Source organism: Mangifera indica, chromosome 9 (assembly GCF_011075055.1).
Source record: "Mangifera indica cultivar Alphonso chromosome 9, CATAS_Mindica_2.1, whole genome shotgun sequence".
Lineage (NCBI taxonomy): Eukaryota > Viridiplantae > Streptophyta > Magnoliopsida > Sapindales > Anacardiaceae > Mangifera > Mangifera indica.
In genome coordinates, this window is record NC_058145.1 from 16,201,716 (window position 1) to 16,224,873 (window position 23,158).

Consider the following 23,158-nt stretch of genomic DNA (forward strand, 5'->3'; position numbering starts at 1 on the left):
AATACAGGAGATTTCAACCAAATGGCACCATCCCAAGTATGATATGACCAACATCTAATCCTACTAGTTTTTTAATAGCTTTCAGGGGGAGTGACTTAATTTTATTCTTAAATCATTAACGCCCAAATTAATATTTGCCAAGAAGAGTGAGTAGAATGTTACCCAATAAATATTAAAATGCAACAAATAATATGATTTTAACTGTAAATGAAACAAAAAAGAGTATTATGTTGCTGGGTTTATCCATGGCTTTTAACAGTTGATTTGAAGCTTCTAAAGGCAAGTCAAGTATTTACTGCCAAATTCTGGAACATATTATAGGCAGGTCACTGTTGCTGTAGAAGCAGTCTGGTCTTTGCCTGGTTTACTGGTTCATCGTTAAAGGTTAAAAAAAGGTTTCACGAATTTCATTTTTATATATTCTTTTTCCTTCTCGCAGACTTTTGTCTTTCGGGTGTTTATAAATAGGACATCATCACCTATTTGACCACTTAAAGTAGAAATTTTCATTTATGAAAGGTTATTTCCGATGGAGAACTCGATGGGTTTGCTCAGAATTCATGTGATACGAGGAGTTAATCTTGCAATCAGAGATGTCAGGAGCAGTGATCCTTACGTGATTATCAGAATGGGAAGACAGGTAATTTTTTTGGTTCTTGCTTTTTTTGTTTCTCGTAGAAGTTTGGTTTCTTTGTATGTTGATCTTTGATGATGTGTGTTCAGTTGCTTACCGCTCTTTTTTGTTGACTTTTGTGCTGTATTAGGAACGATAATCTGAAAGAGCTCATCTTTAATATGAAAATTATCTTATGTTCTGTATCTTTTGAGAATTAGATGCAAAACATCTATAATTATGTCCAGGAATCACTGGTGTTTTCCTTCTGCAAAATGATTTATAGTTTCCAGAGCTCATTTTGCCTTGAATTCTATCTCAAAACTATGTTGACCAAAGTCTTTTTTCCCCCCAAAATGACGACTTTCACTTGAAATTTATGTTTTTTAGAGCCTTTCATCGCACGCTTAGCTTCTATGCTATTCAAGAAATAGCATCAAATCTATAGCAAACTCGTAGAAAGGAAGAAAAAAATGCATTTATTAGCTATGTGTGAAAGTCTGTCAGCTTCTCAACTAGTATTTTGACCTTTTTAATTGATTAAATTTGGACCACATGATGATAAACGCTATGTAGCTTGGGGTGAATCTGAGCCAAGTTGCTAGAATGTCGCCTACAGATTTATCTTCTGTCTCTGAGGCTTTTCAGCAGCTTCCCTCGCTAACTTATTGCCAACTTGAGCAAGACTTTCAAGGTTTAAGCCAAGCTCGAAGTCATCCTGTTTGGGCTCAGTGACTCGAATCCACCCCTGTATGTAGCGCAAACACATTTGGCATGTCTACTTTGCTTGGTCTTGAGTCCTCACCAATGTTTTTGACTTAGAGCGGGTGTTGATCCGATTAAAAGGTTGATTAGTCTAACTCAACATAATTAAAATTTTAAAATAAGTTTTAATTATGTGACATCAGCATGATCCATCAGACCTGATTGTTAAACGGGTTTTAGCCATGAATCGGACAAAATTTGATACTTGTTCTTGGTAGGATCTACCGGTCCAGTGCAATAGTGGTGCTCACGTCGCCCGTTACACCTACTTCCAAGAAAAGGAATTTTGCCACTATTAAGGTTTAGCCTCTGTTTTTCAATTAACAATATGTTTTGCTCTTTAACTTAAAAAAGAAGAGATATGCTTTGTTCTGAAGGTTCTGCTTGAGTATTATCCAAAGCAAATTAATTATTTTAGTTGAAACATGTTTTGTTTAGTGATTATATAAAGGAATAAAAAAAAATGAAAAAAGGACGTTCCCATGTAGTTAGTTTATTTTGACTGAATGTTTCGAAATTAATTGTCTGATGCAGAAGTTGAAGACTCGTGTTGTGAAGCGGAATCTGAATCCTGAGTGGAATGAAGAGTTGACCTTATCAATTTCTGACCCTCCTGTCCCAATCAAGCTTGTAAGTACTTGAACACCCACTTGAATTTTGATTATAATAACAGAAAAGAAACGAAATTGTGATTGTTTTTATGCTTATGAACCATGGCTTTCTGCTTCTCTTGGCTTGAAGGAGATTTATAGTCATTGTTGAGCAGTTGCTGGAGGTTCTAAGAATATTCTTGCTGTTCACCAATGACATAGGTATATTATGTAAATAACTCATGCATTAATAATACGAGAAAATGTAGCTCATTATCCTGGAACAAGCTACTTAATCCAGAATCAAATTTTGCTAGTGGAAAATTTCATTCAAATTTTCAACAGTACTATGGTCATTCAAACTGGTGTAGTTCCATAAAAGATGTGATAAGTGCTGCAAAATTAATGTATTGCATACGTAATTCTGGTTCATTATTGGATGCAGTTGGTTTATGACAGAGATAGATTCAGTCCAGATGACAAAATGGGGGATGCAGAATTTTACATCACTGATTATTTACAAGCTCTGAGGATGCAGTTGGAAGGCCTCCCAAGCGGAACCATAATCAGAAAAGTCCTGCCAAGCAGGGAAAACTGCCTAGCTGAAGAGAGTCACATTATCTGGGCTAATGGTAAAGTTGTCCAAAACATGTTTCTTAGATTGCGGAATGTTGAGTGCGGTGAGGTAGAAATCCAGTTGCGGTGGATTGATATACCTGGTTCCAAGGGTTTGTAATCCACAACAACTGTGTGTTTGGTATGAAGCTTAGCGTAATACAAGGTTTTCAGCAGCACCAAGTTTCTTAACTGGTTTTTAGATGCTTAAACATGGTGGGCATACAGGTCTACTTGCCTCCCATTTGTTTGTTGTCTGTAGGACGGCATCCTTTTGTAACATAATGTAACGTGGTTTATTATTTTGTTTTGATTTCCTTGGCCCTTTTTTATATGTTGCATGAGAAATAGAGGCTTTTTTTTTCTAATGTTAATTAAAGACTTTGCAATGTCCTTTACTTTCAGTATCTGTTTAATAAAATGACTGATAATGATATGAGACTTGGAACATCTCATTTGTCGTTTAGGTAGTTTTCCAATATAAACAGACCCAACTTGTGTCACAATTGCACTCTGTTTCCCTGTACACAAAACTTTTCGTCAAGACTTCAACCAAATGGAAATGGGCAATCAAATTCCTAAATCAATGATGGGGTTTCTAGGCCTTTGCCGGCTAATCAAAAAGTTGGTCTCTTGAATAGAAAAACTCTTTTTATATAGCTCTAACGTACTTAAAAGGAGTTTTCCTAGTGAGAGCTACATTCAAATAGCTTTTGAATCTGAAAATTTGTTGACTAATCTTTTAACTTTGGTATGTTCCCTAAGCAAGGTGATTCTGGAGTATCAACTTTAACCATAAATATTTTAGGCAAATTACCATTTCAAATGACTCAAGCACAATCAGAACTTTCCATGCAAGGTTATCGGATTGGCGTGCTTCTTAGTATATATATATCACAGTTATACATTGCAGTAGATGAAAATATAATTTTTCAGCCATATGATTTTGCACTTTCATCATTTTTTTATGCCTCTCTCTCCATACACATTGCTTGTTTCGATTTTTCTTGTTCAAAGAAAGAAAGAATTTCAGCTTTTGATAGTTTGCTTCAGGTTCCGTTTAATGCACTTGGCTAGTTTCCTTCAGAACAACGTCATCCCTTCCAATGTGTTGATCGTGGTAGAACTTTTTTGTTCCTTCAGGTAATTCTTCTTCTTCTCATCATGAATGCATGCATTTATTTGGTCCAGTATATCCTGGAAAATGTAATATTTAAGATTTAGCAGTTTCCCTAGATGAGTTTTGACTCTCTCCAAGTTGGAATTCGGAAAGTTTGACCTTGAATTGACCTGACTAGCTGACCCGGATACCTGTGTTTTGAGCCTGACTTGGCCTGACCCTGTATTTGAGAATAGGCTGACCATGCTCGGCCCCACCAATTCTCCAGATTTTTAGAAGCAGATGTGTTAAATTGCCCGTCCTAGGCTCAAGCCAGTCCTCAGTCTACAATTCAGAATTAATATTTGGTCAAGGCTAAGTCAGGTTTACTTTTATGAATTGACCTAAGAAACAGAATAGATATTCTTATTCCAAAAATAAATAAAGAATTAAAATCCTATGAATAATCACATTCCATAGAAAAATAGGTAATTAAGAAATAATAATTCTTAGATCATATTTACTTATAAGAATTGATAAGGGATTTCCTAGTTTACTCATGGAAATTAAATTAAAAATTAGAATCCATGAATGATCAATTCTATAAAAACATAGATAAATGATTGGAAAATTAATTAAATTCATTATTTTAGGGGGATAATTCAGATCAAATCAAATATCTCAAATAGCTTTGAACACTTTAAAAGCTTTAACTTCTCACCTAAAAAGTATGAAATCAAACAAGAAATTTCAATAAATCCAAGTTTAGAGATGTATTTAAGGATATTTTGTTGTTGGTATTAATGATTTACAAGATTTTAAGTGTACAAATTGTTAGAATGGGGAAAAGAAGCAACAATCAAGGGTAGGTTTATTTCACCCTATTATGTCAAAAATATTTTTTTTTTAAACCAAAAATAGGGGTTTTCTGGTATTTCATATCACAATAAAATTATGTGTATACATTTTTAATAGTGTATACGTATGGCGTTGTTCTTCATGTTATAGGGGTAAACTATATTTTATATGGATTAAATAATATTTTAATGTAGTAGTTTTCAAAAATTCCAAAGTGATGACATTATTAAAAAAAAGTAATTAAATTTCTAAATCAATATAAAAAATTATACCCAAAAAATAATTGAGTTTTTAAAATGATTTCATGAAGTTATTAATTAAAAAAAATTGAAATTTCAAATTGATTTCATGACATTATTACCTAAAAAATAATTGAATTTCTAAATTTATTTCATGAAATTATTACAAAAAAAAGTTTGAATTTCCAAATTATTACGTAATATATAAATTAATATATTTGTTCCTTTTAAATGTCAAAAAATATTTGGAGCATCTATTCAAAAGAAATTATAATGGGAGGATCAATCCACTTGTAGATATTGGAAATTCAAATATTTTTTAGATAGTGATTTCATGAAATCAATTTGGAAATTCAATTATTTTTTTAGGCAATAATTCCATGAAATCAATTTAGAAATTTAATTATTTTTACGTAAACATTTGATAAAGTATTTTTATATAATAATTTCATGAAATCAATTTGAAAATTTAATTATTTTTTAAATTAATAAGTTCATGAAATCAATTTTGAAATTAAATTATTTTTTTTATAGAAAATAATTGTATGAAATTCAATTTCCAAGTTCAATTATTTGGAAACTATACTAGTATAATATCATTTGACCCCCTTTAAGTAAATCACATTACCCACCCCTGTCAAATATCATAGAATCTCTATTTTGGTTAACAAAGAAAAGAGACATTTCCACCTACTAGGTTGAAACATGCCTACCTCATGATTATAGTTTTTTTCCTCTATTTCAATAGTTTTGAAGTTTAAAATCAATTCATTAATACCAAAAACTAATTGTATAAAAACATTAATTAAATCAAACACTTTAGCCAAAATTGTATAAAAACTCCCCTAGTAATCGTTAATTTAACTGTCTTCACTCCATTTTATTCAATAAAATGATTTACCTTTTATTTTTATGAAAATCATGAAGAAAATGTGAGTAAATATTTCTTTTTTTATATTTTATTTTAAAAAATTTAGTGATAGAAAAATGTAAAATAAAAATCCAACTTTGAAAGTTTTTAATGAGTGTAATTAGAAAAAAAAAAATTGTTGTGACTGTTGATTAAATTTGAATAAATCCATATGTAATATAATTAAGGGCCACAGCTATATAAATTATTTTTTATATTTACACAAATATATTATCACCGATCCACTATAATTTAGTAACATACCAATATAATAATATTAATATTAATATTAATACTTAAATGTTAAATTGTTAATGCATAGAGTTGAAATTAATACAAGATTTGTTAGGATGTTCCATATGTTCAATATTGTTAATAGACAATTATTTTATGGCCAAAAGACTTATTCTCACCCAAGGTATAGAGAATTTTTAAACTCTCACTTGTTAAATTTTAAAAACGAGAATGTATTTATACGGGTATAAATGTAATATTTTAAAATTTTGAAAAGACAATTGTTAATGCTAAAATATGAAAATCTTATATGGTTGGAATAAAAAAGTAACTTTTTAAAACTATGCTAAAATTAAATTGTTAGTTTTAAATTTTTGAAAATTAACAAATGAGAGTTTAGGTATGTACTAAACCTCGGATGGGAATAAGTCTTTTGGCCTTATTATAATTTAGAAGATATTAAATCATCAGGTGTAACAACAGATTATTTACACTTTACAGTAAATTTTAATTTAGCTTCCAATATGTAACACTGTATTCTATCCTAGGGATTGTAAGTTTGTAACAAGTGAAATCAAAATTGTAACTCGTTCTTAGCAGTGTGATTATATAGAACCATGAGATCAGTTGAAAAGGTTTTCATTTGTTATATTCATGGAATTTTTTATTTGTTTTCTCATTGTACTGCACGTGTCAAAATCTCATTTAGGTGATTTTTTTTTAATATTATTGAAAAGTCGAAAGAACTATTTTTCATCCAAATTTTAATATAAAGATAAATGCTTATTTATAGAGTTTCAAAATTTTAAATATTCATTCATAGGCCAAATGAAAATCATTTTTTTATTTGTCTAAGTTTATAATAAACCTTAAGAATTTGGAAGAAAAAAATTACTTTTTAAAATTAAGATTGAGTTGAAATACGAGTTTTTAAAACTCAAAAAGAAAAAATAAGATAAAATTATATATTTTTTAATATTATTAATAAAATAATAATTTTATTTTTAACTCTAATTTATGAGTTGGCGTTTGGGTTTTTATTATAATTATTACTTTTTATTTACTTTCACATTAACCTATTGCATTGATTTAATATTTAGATATAATTATCCTTGTCGTTCCAAATATGAACTGACATAGAATGAAGCTACATCAACCCATCAATGCCCCTCCGAATTCATCCTTAACTCTGCGCATTTTGTAGAACAAGGATTAAATTTTCCTATTATAATTAATCCTCCATTGAATCTGAAGAAATTTTTTTTATATAGGGCAAAGTGTAATGGTTCAGGTTTCAATACAGATGAGCTCATCTTGTAGGGAAAGTTTGGTTGATGATAAATAAAAATTACTCTGATAATTTATCTTTTATTTTTTATATTTTATTATATTTATTTTAAATATTAAAAAAATATTAAAAAATATTAATTTTATTATAATTATTTCTTTATTTATTAATTTTTTAGGGTAAAAATAATTTTATTTTTAATTAATATAATAAATAATATAAAAATATTTTAAAATAATTAAATCAAATAACATTTAAGTAAAATAATATTTTTTTATTAACTATAATCAAATATAATTATTATTTATATCTTTCAATTTTAATTTTGATAATAAAATATTAACTAAACTAAACGTATACAGAAAATGAGAAAATATAAAAGAATCTAATGTATGGAATAAATATCCTATAGGCATAGTTTTATATGTCAATATCAACTCTAAAAGTCCAAATGCCCAAGGTTTGATACAAAACCAACTTTTCACCCATTAATTATCAAAAATTTTAATACCCAATTGTCTATTAAATTTTATTATTATTGTTAAGGATAAAATCATTTTTTAGAAATTTTATTTAAATTCATATTTTTTGATTATCCTAAAGTTTTAAAATATTTATTTTTGCCCTTTAATCTCTCATATTTTCTAAATTTAAAAACTTACATTTCCCCTTTAAGTTTAGAGTTTTGCTTAGCCTCCCACATTTTTCCCAATTCCAATCGCCCCCAACCTTCTAAAAAATTTCAATTAAACCCCTCTTCAACTTCAGTCCAACCTTTATCTGTTCTCATCGATTTCTTTGGCCTTCTGAAATTTGTCGATGGTGATTTCTCTCCCATCAACCCAATCTTCATCTCTGATGATATCTCTATAGACCAGTGCACTCCCAACATGACCTTTCCTCTTCTAGTCGTCGTGCGTCTCTTCCTCTCTAGCATTTCAGCCCACGTCTCTTCCTCTCCCAAAGTTTTGTCACGCTCCTTTGTTTGTTCTCATTGAAAGAGACGACGTTTGCCCTTCTATTCTTGTTGTCGATGTCAAACTTCCTCTCTAGTGACTCTCGAGGGCACGCATTCTTTCGACAATAACATACATGATCTGTGTGTTGCACAAATTCTCGCCAATGAATCATCGATTAACCTCCAATGGTTTTGACAATTCATCCTTGTCTGAGAGATGAGAGGGTGATGGTTGGCTGGCTGGCTGGCTTCGATCATTAGAGAAGTGGCAAGAAAGAAAATACAAACTCTAAAAAAAAATGGTCATTTTTTAAATTTTAATTAGGAAAAAATTATTAGTTTTTAAACCTAGAAAAAAATGTGATAAATTTATAATTTTTTAATATTTTTTTATTAAGTGAGAATATCTTATAATACTAAAATTTAATAGGTATTTAAATTTTGATAATAAATAAAGTTTGCATCAAAACTTTTGTGGCAATAGTCATTTGGTCGTTATAAAAGGACAAGAAATCTCCATGGAAGTCCAACAACGAAGACAAAGAATCTAATTAAATTATATCTTAATAAAAATTTATTTAAATCTGGGAAAAAAATGATTCATTGAAAACAATTAATAGGTTTTATGAAGCTAACCCGACAGAAAAGTAAAGACATTACTTTTGCAGAATGTGTACTCCGGAAACGCATAACTCAAAAGATGAGTATTAATACAGAATAGTTGAGCAATAAGATGGATCAGATCAAGATTCAACAAGTTATTAGAGCCAAGCAAACAATTCAGCGTTGACATCAGCTTCTCCCATATCTAACGCGTATATGTCCTCATCACCCGACAAATAAAATTTCATTATTATTTTTTTTTTTTCAAATTCTAGTTTTATTTCCACTACCACACGTTTTCCCATCTCCGTTCAAGTCAAATTTACTTCCACAACACTTCATTTTTATATTCATATTATATATAATTTTTGAACGTATCAAATCCTCCTAAGACGGCAAAGTCTAAAGACTCGAGGCGTACGTGAACAATTAGCAGATTGATATACATAAAGCGAAAAAGACTCAGAAATTAGTGCAATGATAAAAGGCCAGATCTATTTAACGCTTTGTTGGCGAACGATTGATTCAAACAGCTTTTTCTGGAAATGTAACCTAAAAGAAGTAGCAAGCTACCTTCGTTCGATCTAACCTTGTTCGGCCGTTAGGCACGAGTCATCATCTTCTTAAACTCTTCAAAGTTAACATGGCCATCGCCGTCGGCATCTACCTTTTTGATCATCTTCTCGCAATCATTCTTCGAACACTTCTCTCCAAGTTTCCTCAACACCGAATGCAACTCACTAACTGATATCAAACCGTTCTTGTCAACATCAAACAGATCAAACGCGTCCTTCAACTCCTTCGAACCATCACCACTAGCTGAAGCGCCTCCCGTGTGAAACGCTACGAACTCGTCGAAGTCAATGTAGCCATCACCATCCTTATCAATCTCTTGCATTACACGTCGGACCTCCTCCGGCGAAGTCTTGGAGCCGAGCGCATGAAGAATGTCCTTAAGCTCGTCGGAGGAGATCCTTCCGTCGCCGTTCTTGTCGAACTTGTTGAACACTTTGCGAACTTCCTCCATTGAACCCAAACAATTCGCATCTCTACTTTTCGCCATTCTCAAGCAAGAAGAGGAAGTTCTAGTTTTAAAACTCCTAAATTTTTTGACCAAAATACTTATTCCCTTTATATAGAGTAGCTGTCACGCGGTTTTAACGCGCAGAAGATGTAAATTTCCAATGCCGGACAACAGTACCCTTTTGCTGTGCGTATAGACTGCGGGCGAGTGCAATTAGTTAACGTGCATAGTCAAGGGTTTGTTGTTAATCGGTTGCCAGCTGAGAGTTGAGAGGTAATAAAATTGCGACACGTTCCAAAATGTGAATAAGTGGGTGCAGCTGATTTTTTCTTTTTTTAGTGATTGAGAGTTTTAAAGTGGAAAGAAAGAGAGGAAGGACTGAGACCCAATCAGAATGCGGTCTTAGTCAAAGACGGTGACATTTACCTGTTAACGCGTGCTCCAGGGGGTCATTATATATTATAATAACAATAATAAATCTGTTTAATTAATAATTAAATTATAAAAAATACTATAATTAGGAAAATGAAGCCATTTTTTTTATAATTTGTCTGCTAGTTACGTGGAAGTCAAGACAGAAATACTTGACTTTGCCCTTACGATGGGTAAAGTAATAAAGCCAGGTGGAAATTGGTTGTTAGAAAAAAAAAAAGGAGAAAATGAGTGGCGCGTGCTTAAATATTTTACCGCGAATTGAAGAAAGCGTGTAGACATTAGCGTAAAGGCAGCCATGAAAAGGACTTGAGTTAGACGACAGGAGACACCAATTTAATTCAAGTACAAGAAAATATATATTTATTATTATTAATATTATGGTCAAATTGTTTATATTTACTCTTTCTAATTATTATTATTATTATTATTTAGGATATCGCATCGACTGTCCCATTTAAAAGGTAATCAAAGCAAAGGTAAAATTAGCAAATTCTCATATTTTGTATAAAAAATTACTATTTTTGTCTTTTACTTCTAATTTTTGAAGATCTCTCATATCCAATATCTTTATTTCTTATTTAATTATTGAATTGGTGGGCCTACTAATCAAATTGATTACGGTACCAATAATTTTCCCATGCATCAAGTATCAAGATTTAAGTTTTCATTGGACACCACATGTTTTACAAGGACGTAATCACAATGGGCCTGAGTGGATTCGGACGACCCCATTAAACCCACCCTAGGCCTATGTCACTTTTCTAGATCCTTTTTTTTTTGTTCATGGGCTTAATAAAGAACCATTTGGGCCGAGCTCGAAAAAAAATTCCAACTCAAGTTGGCTATGGAAGTGCAAAGATGATAGAACATTGTAATTAACAATAAAAGGTATACACGTTTTGTATATAATTTAAGTATATATATTATGTGTTATTATATTATTAGATAATTTTAAATTAAAAATAAAATAATAAATTATTTAATATATTATCTATATACTTAAATTATATATAAAAAATATGTACAAATAACATTACTCTATGATTAATTTAGTTGTTCCATTAAATGGGTGGTGCTCAACCTCTTGGATGAGTTCGTATAACTCCCAAAAAAATGATTACATTAATGAATTGCCATTGATTTAAACAACAATAACTTACAATGTTGATATCAACTACACGTCTCTACAAATTTAAAATACTATAGTATATGATGTAATCATTGTATTCCATATATTATGAGATTCTATAAAATGGTGAATTTGAATCCGACCAAATTTGAATACATTTTAATTTGAATTTTGTTTTAATAAAAAATAACTTGATTCGTGTTTGTCAAGCTAAAATTAAATTCGATTTGAGTTTGATTTAAATGAAGAATGAATCAATTTAGTTTGGTTTGAATTTGACTTGATTTCGTTGTTCAAATCAATTGTTTAAATAAGTAGTTTAGTTTAATTTAGTTCGAATTAAACTAAATGAAGAATGATATCATTTTATCCAAATAATATTCAAAATTTCTTATTAGAGTCATGAATTCAAACCGAATCAAATCACGAATTCAAACTATTAATTCAAACAAAAAATTCGAATTAAACACCTTTAAAAAATAGATCAAATCTTTTATCTTGGATTAAACTAAAATTTGAATTAAATAAATTTGATTCAAACTAAATTTAGCCGAGCTACCTTTTAAGATCGGATAAGCTTGAATTATATTTAGGCCTAATTCTATATATATTTTAAGAATATTTGATTATTCTTTATATTTTATTCATATATATATAAATATCGTCTTCTAGAGATTGTCAAACTATGGCTAATTCATCTGCATAGTTCCACCCCCCTTAAAAACTTTATGGCTAAACATAACAAATGTTTGCTTTAGTGGTACACGTGTCAACTTAATGTCGCCTTCCAAAGTTGTCAAACTATGCTCTTTATCATTAGGAAATATGCTTAAAAAAGATTCGGGTAGTATTCCCAATAGCGATTTGTAACTTGTTGTCCTTTTAAGTAATTAATTTAAATGCCCGTGTTTAAGGAGGCAATACAAAAACTATCTCTTACCCTAAAATTATATTTTTGTAGGTAATATATTAAAGTTTGGAGAAATTACCCGTATATGTGTGAATTATGGGTATCTACAAAGGATAATTGGAATTTTGCCACAACAGAGATCATAAAAATTTCCACCAATAAAATTATATGTGTTAACGATAAGAATTATTTGGTGTATTAATAATAATATATGATTTAATGATTTTGAATTAAAAATAAAATAATACTCAATCACATCGTATAAAAAATAGTTAATAAAACTAGTGAAATATTAAAACTTTTAAAAAAATATTTTGGATTCAAGTCTTTATCGAATTTGTAAAACACTATAATTAATTATTTGTTAAAGTTATATCGATACATAGAGACTTAATAACTAAACTAATTCCTTGTATGTTTTGCTAAAGTTATACCAATACGTAGAAAGTTATTTAATAACTAAATAATTTCTTGTATGTCATGTATGATTGGATTATCAATATTTTTAGTTTTTTGTCAACATAATTCATTATTTTAGCTTTCATCCTCATTTATTGTTCTTCGTATGCAACTAAAAGAATAACATCCGATGTTCGGAGTAATTATGCAAGAGTAATAAATAATATATAAATTAATTATTTAAGAATTTAAAAAATTACCTAATATAAAAAAAATCCGTTTTATCCAAGATTTTAGGTATACCACATATGACATGTATGATAAAAATATCATTTAATCCTCTTAATATAAAATATCGGTTAGTCTCAACAAATTACATTTATTAAAATTTTAATAAGACCTACATGCATTATATATGATGAAATATCATTGCAACCCAACTTGTGCTAGATTTCAATTACACATACTTACGAAATTCAACTCATTCCTACAAAAATGTAATTAAAACACTTAATAATACTACATAATCATTTTATAAATAGAGTTTAAAGTTAGTTTTTCGCTTAAATACTTGGATATAACGTATATTCTTTATTGATTTCGGATTTTAATATCTAAATGAAAGTGAAAAGGGTTAAAAATGAAACTTTTTAAGATTTTTTATTAAACGTAGTTTTGTTAACAGGTCTATGGGTCAATTTAGATATAAAGTAGGATTAAGGGTTTTTTTTTTCTTATATTACCCTTGAAAAAGGTCTATTTAAATTAATAACCCAAAAAATCAGTATATTCAAAAAAGGGAACAAATACAATGGTTCATAATAGGACAGTGATGTGGTTACAAACAATACACTGGTTGAATTGGATCTCCTCGCTTTCTCCGTTAATCTCTTTGATTGTCCCTACAAAGCACTTGTTTACTTAATTTTTTCCAACTTTCTCCAGTTTCACCTCTTGAACCCTGACACCCGTCTTCTTTCTTCAAATTCCTCACCAAAAATTCCCTTCTTTATATCTCCATCCATCTTGTACCGTCATCCCACAGCCACCGTATTCCAAGCCATGGCTCTTCATTCTTCTTTTTGCTTCACTGCTGGCGTTTCTTCTTACTCTCACAGCTCACTTAAGTTCACTCACTCAACGGTTAAAGCTTCGTCTTCCTCCCTCGTTTCGCTTCCTCGACTGAATGCCCGTGGTGGGTTCTCAACTCTTTTATTGAATGCTTTATTGTCTATATGTATGGCTTGGTATTAACGTTTCTGGCTTGTGGGTGTGCTGATTTTCTTTAATTTGCTTGTGGGAAGTTGTTTAGTGTTACATGTCAGAAAAGAACAATATGATTATGCATGAATAGCTGTAACATATTAATGGAATTTTGCAACTTGATTTGGCTTTTATGCACCACTAGCAGTTGTGATTGGTTCCTGAAATGAAACCGATTTTGAAAAATCGAGATCAGAATGGTAATGTGTTGATAAGTTTTATAGGAGATGCAATAATATTCATATTTATATTTTAGGAAATCATCTTTAATATTATAATAAATATATGTGGAGAATATAGGCATTAAAGCATCTTGCACGGAAACATTTGTGAAGTCTGTGGGGTTGCAGAAATTACCATTAAAGAGTATATAGACGTTTAAGAGGGAGAAACTTGGTTCAAAACTGTTACCTGATTGTCAGAATGTGATTACAATTGTTGGTCTCAAGCGCAAGTTTTTAGCTTTTAATTGTTTTCTGGCCTTTCCAAGTGGAAGCAGCTTCAGATGTGTCTAGGGGAAGTTAATGGATAGTGGGGGATGCAATTAACGAGGGGGTGAATCCATGTAGTCACCTTACATTCACATTCACAACTGTTCTGCATAGATCTCTCTCTAACGACTAATAAAACTCTGAATGGTATCTCTGGTGATTTTGGCTGAATGATAATGCTAAGAGATAGCTTTTTCTTCAATTCATGAAAAATAAATTTTGAATGTCTAAAGCAAGTGCCAATAGAAGAAGGGCAGAAAAAACTTCATGCTGAAAATGGCATATGAAAACACGTGTTATCAGTTACCACAAAATAACAATTGTGCCATGGCAAATATACTTGGAAGCAGATTTCATTCTGCATCTATGACCTTATCTTGTCAATATCTGTTATAGTTCTCATATGAAACCTTTTTGGAGTAACCTTTCAAGGTCCAAATGAAGCTAAATTTGTATTCGGGCATGACAGTTTTCCATGATTTCATGATCATCCTAGTTCTAAGCATATAGATAGGATACTGGCATTAGTGGCAATACTTGTTTTTACAAAGGCTTAGGCTCTCTAACTCATACAGCTTATTTTTTGCACTCTTTTATATAGTTGAACTGTTGTAGACATCGTGAAAATGAAATGTCCTGATTCTCTGATACTACCAGCAATTGAGAGAAATATCTAAGGTTAATAATAAAGTTTTTTAAATGCAGATGTTGCTAAATATATATGTTAGACTGAATTTGTTATGCATATGATAAGATATGTTATGGTAAAAAGAGTAGTGTTTATTCTATTAATTCATATAATTTGATTCTACAGCTGTGACGAATCAAACTGCAAATCTTGCTCTTCATGTACTGTTAGTTTGAAGGGCTTATACACATAGAATTGGATTGTTTTATAAAAACTGATCTTCTAGTTACCAATTTACATTTGACTTCTACATGTGGTGCTATTTGCTGATCCTTGGTAACTTTGATACATGCTAGTCAAAGCATTTTCTGGTGGAGTACCTGAAACTAAAGAATCTCCCCTTATTGTTTGTTTTGGGGAAATGCTGATTGATTTTGTCCCAACTATTAATGGGCTTTCACTGGCTGAGTCACCAGCTTTCAAGAAAGCTCCTGGTGGTGCACCTGCCAATGTTGCTGTTGGCATAGCTCGTCTTGGTGGATCATCAGCTTTTATTGGGAAGGTATCATTTCAGATCATAGCTGTTTCAACTCCTGCTAACATAGTAGCTCTTGTCCATGTTTCCTAGGTAGCTAATTTTCCTCTTCGATTTTTTTTTTTGATCTTTTTCTTAATCATTCAAACCGTAGCTTAGAAATTGGGTTCTTTTTCTTTTAATTATTATGTTTACATATCCAGTTGCATCTTGTGATTGTTTTTAGTATTTCTGTATGGTTATCTTTGTTAAGAAAAAGGTAACACTGGGCAATACATAACAAAATGAACATGGTTGATGGGTTGAAACAGAATAGTAAATTAATGATTCCTTCTAGATATTGAATAAATCCAAATTTTGAATTGCGTATTGGCTTTATCAACTCTTTATCTGAGAATTCTTGTACCAAGTGGTAGTCAAGGTTTTAATAGTTTAACTATCTGATTTTCGTTGTTTTTTCTTGGGAGTAATTATTTTTATCAAATGTTTAAATTAACCCAGACTACTAGCATATGCAAAATGAAAACATGAAAATGATCTGGTGTTGGTTGTGTTTCCATCAAACAAGCCTGATTACCAGATAAATAATCAATTTTTTTGGTATTACATTGTTTCATTTTATACGATTTAAAATTGATAATGTATTTCAAACAAGATAAAAGAATTTATTTCCTACATTACCATAATGAAGATCTCATTTCCTTTGTATGATTTTCTGTGAGTGTGGTTACAGTCTCTTAGATCTTTAATGTTTTATGCAATGTGCTCAGGTTGGTGAAGATGAATTTGGTTACATGCTTGCTGATATATTAAAGGAGAACAATGTGAATAGTGATGGTATGCGTTTTGATCCTGGTGCACGAACAGCTCTGGCATTTGTTACTCTGAGGAGTGATGGGGAACGTGAGTTCATGTTTTATCGTAATCCCAGTGCAGATATGTTGCTTCAAGAAGCTGAACTCGATTTAGATTTGATTAGGAAGGTATGAAGTAATTGCCGAAACTGTCAATTATACTAAAAGCAAAAAGAAAAAAAACCAACTAAAGAGTGACTGAAAGTCTGAAACAGTTATTTAGTTCATAAATTTGTCTCAAAACAATTATTCTTTCCACTTAACAGAATTCATTTGTATGAATTACTCCTGTGTTAGAGTCTGATTTCCGGTGACATACAGTTTAAAATATTCTACGCATTTTCTGTCTATTTCTTCAGTCATTTTGTTAGTTTTTATGTATAATTTGGTTTAATTCTTACCCTTCATCGCACAGGCAAAGATTTTTCATTATGGTTCAATAAGTTTGATTACAGAACCATGCAAGTCAGCTCATATTGCTGCAGCAAAAGCTGCAAAGGATGCTGGTGTGGTCGTATCTTATGACCCCAACCTAAGGCTTCCATTGTGGGCATCTGCTGACAAAGCAAGAGAAGGAATTCTTAGCATTTGGGAGACTGCTGATATTATCAAGGTAACAATCTACATTTCTGTTTTTCCTTTTTTGCTGTCTTTCTAGAAAATTTTGAAAAATAGTACTGCTTGATTTTAACAGTTCATTAAATGTCCAGATAAGTGAAGAGGAAGTTACTTTTCTAACCCAAGGTGAAGATCCATACGACGATGCTGTTGTTCGAAAATTATACCATCCAAATCTTAAATTGCTCCTTGTCACTGAGGGTCCAGATGGTTGCAGGTATTACACCAAGGTAAGCCCTCTAAATGTTCTCTTTTCACATTTTTTGGTATCTACATATGTATTTGTGCTTGCTTACATGTGGATCTTAAGTGTGACAGAATATTAAATGATGGAAGTTTCATGTAATTACTTACGAAAGATAAGTTATTAAGATTGACAATGGAGGAATTTGAGCTTGTGTGAAAGTTAATTAAGAGAAAGAAGTTTCGCAAATTTCTTCCCAAACTAGGAATCTTTAAGCTTACCTTCTTGCTTTTAAATAGTGAACAAATTAAAATAAACTCTCTTTAATCATAGCAATAATCCCTTAGTAGCCTATTGAAAGATTATTTAAATGAAAAGCAGATCAAAAGTAATTTTGCTCTTATCGAATTGTAAAATTTGGGTTTCATTGAACTTAATTTTGGGTATAAATTGATGTTTTAGATATTGTGATGTTAAATTTGATTTTTGGGACAGTCTTTCATCACAGATGCAACAATGATTACGTTTCTTAAAATTAGATCTAAAGTAAACCATGTTATTATATTTTTCAGGATTTCTGTGGAAGAGTCAAGGGTTTAAAGGCAGATGCTGTCGACACAACTGGTGCTGGAGATGCCTTTGTAGCTGGAATATTATCACAACTTGCTGCTGATCTCTCATTGCTTGAGGTACTGCCCATTCTAAAACATAATTGATATTATATCAATTATTATCTCAATTCATGATTAATATCTGACTCGGATTAAGTTTATAATCAAATGTCACCTTCATTAACATACATATAAAAACATTTTTATGTATGTTTGAGTTTTCAGTTTAATTTGGGTTTCAATTTTGTAATTTAATTTGCATGTTTATATTCTCTATTCTCATTTTGATCCTGTAGAAAGAAGACCAGCTGAGATCTGCTCTGAGGTTTGCTAATGCCTGTGGTGCTCTGACTGTGTTGGAGAGAGGTGCGATTCCAGCATTGCCGACTAGAGAAGCTGTGCTGAATGCCCTTCAAACTTCCAAAACATAAAATCTTGTCTTTCAGTCTCTGTAAAACTAGCTACCAACTCGAGGTTGCGTCAATTGTTTCAGCCTGGCATATCGCTGTTGTTTTCATAGGAACCTATTTACTTGATCAAATAAGTTATATGTATCCAACCCCTTCATATTGTTTTTAACCTCATCATTATTTTCTACACATTCAAAAAATAATAACTATAATTAGCTTGTAATACAGGCAATTTTTTTCATGTTTCCACTTGTCATGCAATTGCCTCAATCTAGTAATAAGTAGTTTTGTTGGTGATCCTGAAAAAGTGCTCAACCTCAAACTCACACCCAATTTGGTTGGCCTTGTCGACAAATCCTTTCTTTAAGAAGCAAAGCTGAATGTCAATCACAAACCAAATTTTCCAGGAAAAAATTTCAGGGTAAGAGTCAAAATGGCTGATGATGATGCACAGGAACAGGCTGATCGTGAGCGAATTTTCAAGCGCTTCGACCTGAATGGCGATGGGCAAATTTCAGCAGCAGAGTTGGGGGATTGCTTGAAAGCACTGGGGTCAGTCTCCCCAGATGAAGTTAAATATATGATGGATGAAATTGATACTGATGGTGATGGATTTATTTCCTACCAGGAATACTTAGATTTTGCTCTTGCCAACCGTGGCCTTATAAAGGATGTTGCCAAAATATTCTAAATTTCTCTCTATTCATGCATTCCACTGAATATTAAGCTGTCTGTGTGTCCAATAGAAAACTTACTATAAGTCCCAATTGTTAATCTTTCTGGTATTGAAATATGTGGATAAAATTCTTTTATGTAGTATGTTCCTATCTTCTCTCCTTGATTTAATTATAGAGACATATCAGTCTTTAACTGGGTACCAACGTGATATCATGTAATTGGATAATCATTTAACCACATAATGACACATTATCTAAATATTTTAATTGGGTATTTTGTCCGTATATAGTTTTATTGTAATAGAAATGTCAAAATATGCATCCTGTAATAAAGTTATACTCACATTAAGTGAGATTTTATTAATTAAATTAACTACTTTGCTTCTTATAATTAGAGAGCCCCCACTAGCTTCCTGATAGCTCAGCTACCTGTTCTCTCCAAGCTTCTTGTGACATTTTAATTATATTAGACATGTAGATTAATAATTTTATTAGCAACATGTATTGCAAAAATGTCATTTTATTCACATAAAACAGAAAACACTTTCACTCATATATATTTTTTAAATTTATTTTTAACCTAATATCATAACTAAACCAACTACCTATGAGAATCTTTAACTATCTTAAAGAATTTTAGGTTTAAAAATAGTATAAAATGATATGGCCCCTGAAAATGTTTATCATACATTAATTTCAGGCTAAAACATGTGGTTTTTAAGAACATGCATAACTTTATGAAAAAGTCAGTTCAGCAATCTTTAACAAAAAGGAAGCTCTACAAATGAAGACCATTTTCCCTTTTGAGCGTAAAGGGACAGGTGAATTAATGAAAAATATGTACACACACTATCTCAGAAAAGCATTCTTTTCATATGTACAAATTTCAGCACATTTTCCTGTTCTATCTCTGTCATTTTTTTCTCCCAAACAAGCAACAAAATAAAGGAGAAAAAATAAATTAGATGGTTCTTCTTTGTGTTATGTTTCAATTTCAACGACAATAAACGTGATCATCATCTTCGCACTCAGAAACTCCTAGCATTGCCAAGGCTAAGTGACTCTTCATGTCACTTTTGGTTTGTTGCATTTGAGAGTAACAGTCAATATATCCGGAAAAATTGTGTTTTTTCCTAGCAGAGTGAATTAATTCTTCTTCTCCTCTAAGTATCGCTATAATTTCGTCAATTCCTGGCCTTCGTGATTCTTCACTGCTTACGCAGGCAGATGCAGCTTGAACCATCCGGGCGATCTGAGTGGAATTTTTCAAAGTGCATTTGAGCCCTGGATCAAGCAACTCTTCTATGCTTGCCATCCCTTTATGTAAGAGGGGTTTTGCCTGCAAAGGAAATGCATATTAGAATTTGACGTTTGCAAAGATGTTAAGCTGCGAGCCTCGGCCAGGATATTATCAACTGGAAAAGAAGATATATCCCATTTCATGAACTACTGACCTCAGCAAATAATGGAAATGAATTGGTGACAATAAAATCTATAATTGAGTAATTAGCACTGTCATATTCTTGCAAAGAATCAAATTAGCAGTGATTCCGTCTACCGTGGGAAAATCTGGTAGTACACAAACAATTGTGGCATTCACAGCATTACCGGGAAATTTTTTCGTTGACCAAGTGGTCAAAATTAATGTGCGGTTTACAATTTCAGCTATTGTCAATACCAAGGTAATATTTTACTATACCTAACTAATAAAGGACCATGGCTTTAAATATCAATAAGTCAAGGCAAAGATGAGGAGTTAAAGTATTTAGTACAACAACCTACCCATAGGACCAGATTCTCTTCTCCTGGTGGCCTTCTTGCTTCAATTGGCTTTCGCCCTGTAAGCAGTTCCAGTAGGACAACTCCGAATGCATAGACATCGGTCTTATCAGATACTTTTCCATGTTGAAAATACTCTGGTGCCAAGTAACTGCAATTCGGATATAATTTCAGTAAATGGAATAAACTTGGCAATGCTATTTCACTCCAGATCAAAGAAACAAATCCATATTTTCTAAAACCATATACCCGAATGTTCCTTTGACGGTTTTGCAGAGAAAAGGGACTGAAGGTGCAGAAGTCCAAGTAGCTAACCCGAAATCACATAACTGCAAACATCGGTTTCACCATCCAATTGACAATTAATAGGATGATACGCTAAATTGAGAACAACATATTTTCCATTGAATCACAAGACCCTAGAGTGTGATTATTGGAACTGAATTTCTCACCTTAGGTGTCTTTTTGGAAGAAAGAAGAATATTTGAGGGTTTAATGTCTCTGTGAACAACACATCTTTCAGTTCCATTATGCAAATATGCAACTGCCTCTGCAATTCCAAGGGCAACTTTGTACCTAACAGACCAAGCTAGTGTTGAAGAACCCTTTACTCCTCTCTTCTTCTCTGCAAATCAATACAACATAAATCACTTAAACTCTTACAAATTCAAATTTAATTCAAACAAAAATATCAAGAAAACAACATACCATGCAAATGATGCTCTAAGCTACCCCCAGAGACATACATGTACACCAGGAACAAACCCTCGTCGGGATCGATACAGAAACCCACAAGAGGAACAATATTTGGATGGTGAAGAGAACTAGCAATCATCAATTCTCTACAAAATGCTTTAGAAGACTCCTTGTCTTCCTTGTCTAATTTCTTTATGGCCACTGAAGTTCTCAAAAACCCAATTTTACCTCTAAAAACAAAGCTCAAGGCTCCTCTTCCCAGAACTCTCCCTACCCACCACAACAGAGTCAATTACAATCTCAGACAACAAACTAAATCAAAACAAAATTGAAAGTTTCACACATCAAATAAAGTTTACAAATACCTTTAGAAAAATTACGAGTAGCCGCAAGAATTTCACCATAACTGAGCCTTATCAAAGAATTAGCCACTGGAGAAATACTCCTCTCGAGAGACTGAATCCTTCTCCACTTGAGTTGATCTTGAGCGTGAGAGTCACACAACCCATTGTCCAAATTCACCATCAACACAGTGGCAGAAGCGGCAGAGCTGATATTCATGGACTCAAGCTCAACCTGAGAGCAGAGACTGAACCTGAAGGAAGAGTGAACAGATTGTGGATCATTATTCTCTGCTCCTCCACATCCACCAGACTCTGCAAGCAACCACGCCTTGTTATGCTCCAAGTTGTTTCCTTTCTTACCGTTCTTATTTCCATGGTTGTCTTTCTCACCGTGAAGAGGCAAAAAACAAGATAAACCGAAATCCCAAATCATCTTTCTCAAAGCTGTTCTGATCTTGTGATCATTATCGTGTGTATAGTCATAACAGTGATCTGAAACTATAGTGGTTAGAGCACTCTGCTGCTGCGGGTCCTTAGAATGATTGCTATTGTCTTGGGAAAAAACCATACCTGATGATAAATCTCAATCTAACCACAGAAACCCAGGAGCAGAAACCAAAAAGAAAGAAAGAAAAAAGTGAAGGAGAATTAAATAAAGGGAAAGTCGGGTCCTTTGCTTCAAGAGTGGGAGAGAATTTATAAAAGAAAGAAAGAGAGAGAATGTGAGTCAAGTAACTTAATGTTAGGTTAGAAGGAGACGGTGCAGGGTAATGCAAACGGACTTTCCCTTATAACAAACCAAAACAAACTTCCGAAAGTAGAAGGAAAAGAGATTCTTACTGCTCAGGCTGAATTGGACAACATGAACCCACAAAGAGAAGATGGTGAGCAAATTTTATGCATAATTGGGACGTTAAGTGACATGACAAATAAAAAAGAAAGAGCATCAACCCTCAACCAAGAAGACAAAGGAAGAGAAACCTATAATCGATCAGTATGGAAAACTTGCAGCAATATGGTTTGGCAATATTTTTTAATGGAGTTCGGTCACCATCCAACACCTTCCAACCTCCAGCAAAAATCTCTCTCATCTTTGACGTCTTTCTTCGGCTTAATCAAGTCACATTAGAATTTCATGTAAAGAATGCCACAGTTTTTTTATATATTTATTCATATCAAATAAATCTTTCGAAAATCCAGAAAAATACTCAAAATTGCTCGATAGTTCAGAGAATTTGAGTTCGAATTTCGTTGGATAACTCGGTAGATTAAGGAGAGAATATTTATTTTAGATAAATCAGATTAAAGATATAGATAAATCAGACTAATTAAACATCAACTCTTACAAAATGGATGACTCTGAATCGATTCCTAACCGTTAAAGTAGTCAAAAGTTAAG

The 23,158-nt window shown here is 32.0% G+C and overlaps 5 protein-coding genes across 7 annotated transcripts; 3 read left to right on the forward strand and 2 right to left on the reverse strand.

Annotated features, from left to right (window-relative positions):
• Positions 1-199: 199 nt before the first annotated feature.
• LOC123225806 (protein C2-DOMAIN ABA-RELATED 2-like) lies at positions 200-2,896 on the forward strand. 3 transcript variants are annotated; one of them, XM_044650076.1, is made up of 4 exons: positions 200-395; positions 520-640; positions 1,913-2,008; positions 2,414-2,896. In XM_044650076.1, exons 2-4 carry the CDS (start codon positions 530-532, stop codon positions 2,702-2,704), a joined length of 498 nt encoding a protein of 165 aa, XP_044506011.1. In that variant the 5' UTR covers positions 200-395; positions 520-529; the 3' UTR covers positions 2,705-2,896. The 3 variants fall into 3 exon arrangements, with proteins under 3 accessions (XP_044506011.1, XP_044506010.1, XP_044506009.1); XM_044650075.1 differs by having other exon boundaries at positions 200-384; XM_044650074.1 differs by lacking the exon at positions 200-395 and having other exon boundaries at positions 419-640.
• A 6,345-nt stretch (positions 2,897-9,241) lies between these two features.
• Positions 9,242-9,891, reverse strand: LOC123224967 (probable calcium-binding protein CML23). Its single transcript, XM_044648773.1, has one exon. It carries the CDS (start codon positions 9,833-9,835, stop codon positions 9,374-9,376), a length of 462 nt encoding a protein of 153 aa, XP_044504708.1. The 5' UTR covers positions 9,836-9,891; the 3' UTR covers positions 9,242-9,373.
• A 3,620-nt stretch (positions 9,892-13,511) lies between these two features.
• Positions 13,512-18,504, forward strand: LOC123224763 (probable fructokinase-6, chloroplastic). Its single transcript, XM_044648470.1, has 7 exons — positions 13,512-13,864; positions 15,408-15,613; positions 16,357-16,569; positions 16,856-17,053; positions 17,151-17,288; positions 17,815-17,931; positions 18,150-18,504. Exons 1-7 carry the CDS (start codon positions 13,732-13,734, stop codon positions 18,282-18,284), a joined length of 1,140 nt encoding a protein of 379 aa, XP_044504405.1. The 5' UTR covers positions 13,512-13,731; the 3' UTR covers positions 18,285-18,504.
• A 157-nt stretch (positions 18,505-18,661) lies between these two features.
• Positions 18,662-19,082, forward strand: LOC123224764 (polcalcin Bet v 4-like). The gene has a single exon (XM_044648471.1). The coding sequence runs from the start codon at positions 18,697-18,699 to the stop codon at positions 18,952-18,954; it is 258 nt and encodes an 85-aa protein (XP_044504406.1). The 5' UTR covers positions 18,662-18,696; the 3' UTR covers positions 18,955-19,082.
• Positions 19,083-19,674: 592 nt separating this feature from the next.
• LOC123225043 (probable serine/threonine-protein kinase PBL7) lies at positions 19,675-22,874 on the reverse strand. The gene is made up of 6 exons (XM_044648892.1): positions 21,781-22,874; positions 21,428-21,685; positions 21,172-21,344; positions 20,969-21,048; positions 20,723-20,870; positions 19,675-20,279 (listed from the first exon to the last, which is right to left on the reverse strand). Exons 1-6 carry the CDS (start codon positions 22,325-22,327, stop codon positions 19,935-19,937), a joined length of 1,551 nt encoding a protein of 516 aa, XP_044504827.1. The 5' UTR covers positions 22,328-22,874; the 3' UTR covers positions 19,675-19,934.
• Positions 22,875-23,158: the final 284 nt, after the last annotated feature.